Consider the following 5,023-nt stretch of genomic DNA (forward strand, 5'->3'; position numbering starts at 1 on the left):
TAAAGCAACATTTTTTGCGACTAACTTAAAACGGTTCAATATTAATTTTAAAATGGGGAAAATATGACTTTTGTTATAACTAATCCTCATTTGATATATGTAATAAAATCGAGTGGTCCTAGGACAAAACTAGTTCATCGACTAAAATTGCAACACGAATATCGCTTCCCTCTCTTTATACATATAGATACTAAAATACCATTAAATCTATGTCATAGCAATCTCAACATATTTTTTCAATTAAAAAAATGTGTTAAGATGGTCCTAGGACCATAGTAGTTAGGACTGTCATAAGACAGCTTTGTTTTACATCCTAAGACATGTCTCAGACACGTCCTAAGACCATCCTAAATAACGTCCTAAGACATATCTTAGGACATATCCTAGGATACTTTCATTGACACGGCCCCTGGTACTCATATCAACAAAACAATATTTTTACATATGATACGAATAAGATGAGCGTACATAACATTCAAATCAAACGCTAATTTCTTTCATATGAAATCAAAATTAAAAGAGTCAAAAACTAAATAATGAAGCTACGTAACATTGTTAATTTTAAACTAATATGTAATACGATGTTGTCTTTCCACACACCATAACAAATGACATATGCAAACAATGTCAACAGCCAGCATATGTCAGTCCAAACAGATTTGGTTGTTCTTCCATGTTGACACTTCCGATGTAAAGTTTTCCTGACTCCGAGAATGCCAGACAACACGGCAACTTTATTCCTATCGACGTAGTATCGAACCGGCAAACATATTCTCCGTCACTATTTAGAATGTGTAATATGTGACTGACGGCATCGTTAACAATGAAATTGTCTTCCTTTGTTGCAACAATTCCTCCAAAAAGACTTATCTCTGCTTCGGGTTGACCATCATAGGTATGGAGGATACCTCCAGTTGGTGATAGGATGACAACTCGACCATTGCCTGCGTCGGATAACCAATCGACTACACCAACGTTTCCCTTGCTGTTGCTAGCGATATATTTTGGGTATGTGAACAATGGATTATTTCCCTTATCGAATTCCCATATCATTTGTATTTCACCCTCGAGATTCATCGCAATCAGCACTTTGCTTCCCTCGGGCGCGTATCGTATTCCTTTGGATCTCGATCCTATAATAAGTTCGTTTTTCTCAGTTAAATGAACTGCAGTAATGATCTGATCATAAACTGAATAGATAGAGTTGGTCTGTTTGCCTGTTTTAGGGTTTATATTTTTCAATACAGAATCCCCAGTTGCTAAAAGAATATCACCTGATGGTACTACTACCATACTGAATACAACAAGTTGAATATTCAATAATATCAAAATGTCTTCCTCGCCCAGAACAACCTTCTGTAGTATACCATTTTTAGAGTCGGCTATCCATATTGGATTATCGTTACAAATAACTATTGAGTGAATAGAACGTAACTCGGTCTTTGCTTTTTTTTCTACTTTCATTATGACATTGGCCATGGGATTTTTTTGAAGTGCTATCATGGTTTCTGTCTTGAGCGTCCCTAGATTCAAAAATTTTGTTGTAGCTGGCACGAAATGAGATATATTGTAACCTTTATCGGTACGTGTTTGAAGTAACTCGTTATCTGACACGAGTTGATGCTCTAGTATCTGCACGAAACTGTTCAACTTTAAGGCGTTCTCCCTTCTCTCAATTAATGATACTTTCGCCTTTTCAAGCTGGCGTTTTTCTCTGTCGACGTATAAATCACTTGTTTCCAACTCTCTATCTAGTTGTTCGAAAAGTTCCTCTTCACTTCGATTCATAGTTTCAATTAAAGTTTCCTTTTCTATCTGTATTGCTTGTTTAGCTTCTCTGTGTTTTAAGTGTCTATCAGATTCTATTTCGATCAGTTCCTTCTCTCGTATTCCTATCTCTTCTAACATCAAAATAATTTGTTCTTGTCTATCGTTCGAATGTTTGATTTTCTCATCGTACGCTTCTATCAAATTCTGAAGTTTATGTCCATTGTGGGCATCGGTTATACATATTGGACACACAACTTTGCTGCATTCTTTACAGAAAAGACAGCATGTTTGATGTTGATGTGTCTTACATTTTATATTACTTAATATAACATTTTCATTTTCTCCATTTTCTTTTGTACCAATGTCCGTAATATTCATAATTTGGTGATCTCCAGAAGTTTTCACTTTCGAATGTATATTTTCTCGACAATTTCCACACATCAAAAGATCACAGTCTTTGCATTTCCAAATGATTTTCTTGTTTGGAATTTCACATAACTGACACGTTATTTGTATTTGTTCTTGACTTAATGACTTTGAAAGTGCCATGTTTAATTGTTATGTGATCAAGTATAACGTCAAATGCTATCTTCCTGGACACGATAAATTTACTTTCTAAAAATTGAACATGTATTGTGAAATTATGTACTTTTGAAAGATATTTTAGAAAACTGTTTTAAACTTTTATGTTTACATTGATGATGACATTTACAGATAATTTTATAGGGGCCAATTCAAAGTATGCAATTATGACAAATTTAATTACGAATAACACAAAATTTGTTTGTTTTATTCAAATCAATGAAAAAGGTTGTGACACCTGCCATGATTTGTGATGCTGCATACAAAAGCAGTATAAAATTTTTACAACTTCACGAAGTTTTCTCCTGAGTGGTCTCCAAAGACTTCTCATTATCCAAATGAATGTTCAACAGTAACAATGTATTCTTTGATTAAATAATACATTTGTCGACACCTCCCTTTTATTTTGTCCCTGTGATTTTTCGCTGAATTTCTTGGCGTGTATATGGTTTCATAAGATATCTATTAGGATATATCCAGTGAAAATATCCCTCACCATTTCTCAGACATGACTAATTGACTTCATTTTTGTAAACTGTTTGGTGTCATTTTTAATGTCACGAAACCTTGAAAAATAAAACAAATGATGCATATAGTTATCAAAGGTACCCGGATTATAGTTTAATACGCAAGACGCGCGTTTCGTCTACATAAGACTCATTAGTGACGCTCACATCATAAAAGTTATGAAGCCAAAAAAGTACAAAGTTGGAGAGCATTGAAGACCCAATTAAGATTCCAAAAAGTTGTGCCAAAATACGGTTAAGGTAATCTATTCCTGGGATAAGAAAATTCTAATTGTTTCTAAAAATTCTAAGTTTTGTAAACAGGAAATTTATGAAAATGACCATATTCATGTCAACACCGAAGTACTGACTACTTGGCTGGTGTCACCCTCGGGAACGAAACGTCCACCAACAGTGGCATCGACCCAGTGGTGTTAATAGTTATCAAAGGTATCAGGATTATAATTTAATACGCCAGACGCCCGTTTCGTCTACATAAATGTTCAATAACGACCTGAGGATGACAATAGCAACGTCCCGATCAAATAAATCTCTTGAGGCTCAATTAGTGACCTGTTTATTTCCGTCAAGGTACCCTCAATATAGCACCTACTGCAATTGGGATTTTTTTCTCGGTTTTTCACTTACATTGCATTCATTAAAAGATGTCAGAGATTGTTTGCTGTACCAGATTACGAACATTTTGCCGGTTTAAACACGAGGTCACCCACAAGATTTAAACATGCACAGCCGTATGCGTTTTATCACGTTTGTCTATCACATTCGATGTTAGAAGCTAAATACAGTAAAATAATGCGATTAATTTCATCATAAAATCGCCTTTTTATTTTATTACAGAAATATCTCTACATAGAATGTGTTTTTGCTACGTTGTAAATAGTAGTTATTAGAATATACTCTGAATTATGCTTGAGTGGAATGTAACTGGTAAGTTTCTGATAGGAAAGCTGAGTAAAAAATAGCAAAAAAGATGTACCTAATTAATAATAATCAGCTGAGCTATAAAAAATGCATTCCTAAGAAAATAATTAAAAGCCTGGGGAGTCATCTCTTTTTCAGAGTCAGACGATTAAAACAGAATCAAATGCTTCAAAAACAATTCTTGATTTCATTTTGATATTGAAATCATTTATATCATTGTTTTTGTTTATTAAGTGTATCGCAACATCTTTCGAGCATTGTGTATTTTGAGATGACCCACCGTGAAGTTTACCTGTACTTAATATCATTGTCAACTAAAATTTCAGTGTGATTTTTAGTTTCCGAAAATGTCTAGTGATAACCCTCTGTAAATATTTATGATTATTTAATTATAATTAGTACGTACGCAATACTCTAACCGCGGAAAATTAACTGTATACTATGTGCAAAATTTGCATGTTATATGTATTCCCTTAAGGCTTTTGGTCAATGCCATATATTTTAATATTGCTAGGCCTTTTGATATCTTACCTAATGGTACTGGTTTTTCTCAATGTTATAAGCTGCACAGTAAAATATAACAGATTCAATGTGTTGACTCTTTAGAAAATTCCGACAACGACATCCGAAATAGCAGAACTTTCACTGGTAAAAACGTCGACAACAACAGTCAATTCTAAATGATATCATGTATGGGGTAATACAAATTTGTAATTGTAATGCATGGTAATTCTAAGAAATTGCATGTATTGTGTAATGCAGCAATTTTTGCATTACATGTAATTGTAATTTAATGCATTACTTAAGAAAAACTTGTGTAATTCCATGCGTTACATTGCCTTACATGGCATTACTTTTTTTTACATACCATATATCTTTCACAGATTGTTGAAGATTTAGCTAAAGCAGAATTTCAGATTTCTGGATGAATTAAGAAAATAATTATTTAGATATGTTTTGTTTTTTTTTTTATTTGAAAAGCATTAAATGTTTTATAGTTGCCAAAACATCAATGAATACCTTTCATGATTAAATAACAGAAAATTGACCATTGTCATAAAACACTAATTAGTTTGTTTTACAATCAAATCTTTTCACTTTTTTGACACTTGGTCATAAATTAAGATCTTTGTTAACAATCTAATTAGGAAAGAAAATTTTATTGAAATAGTTTAAACAAATGCTACAGTACCCTACACTCCGTTAAAAATATGTGAAAATCT

At 33.0% G+C, this 5,023-nt stretch overlaps 1 protein-coding gene across 1 annotated transcript; it reads right to left on the reverse strand.

The window, feature by feature from the left end:
* Positions 1-627: 627 nt before the first annotated feature.
* LOC139524255 (E3 ubiquitin-protein ligase TRIM71-like) lies at positions 628-2,319 on the reverse strand. Its single transcript, XM_071319006.1, has one exon. It carries the CDS (start codon positions 2,317-2,319, stop codon positions 628-630), a length of 1,692 nt encoding a protein of 563 aa, XP_071175107.1.
* Between the last annotated feature and the right edge of the window lie 2,704 nt (positions 2,320-5,023).

The sequence above is a fragment of the Mytilus edulis genome, chromosome 1 (genome assembly GCF_963676685.1).
Source record: "Mytilus edulis chromosome 1, xbMytEdul2.2, whole genome shotgun sequence".
Taxonomy (NCBI): domain Eukaryota; kingdom Metazoa; phylum Mollusca; class Bivalvia; order Mytilida; family Mytilidae; genus Mytilus; species Mytilus edulis.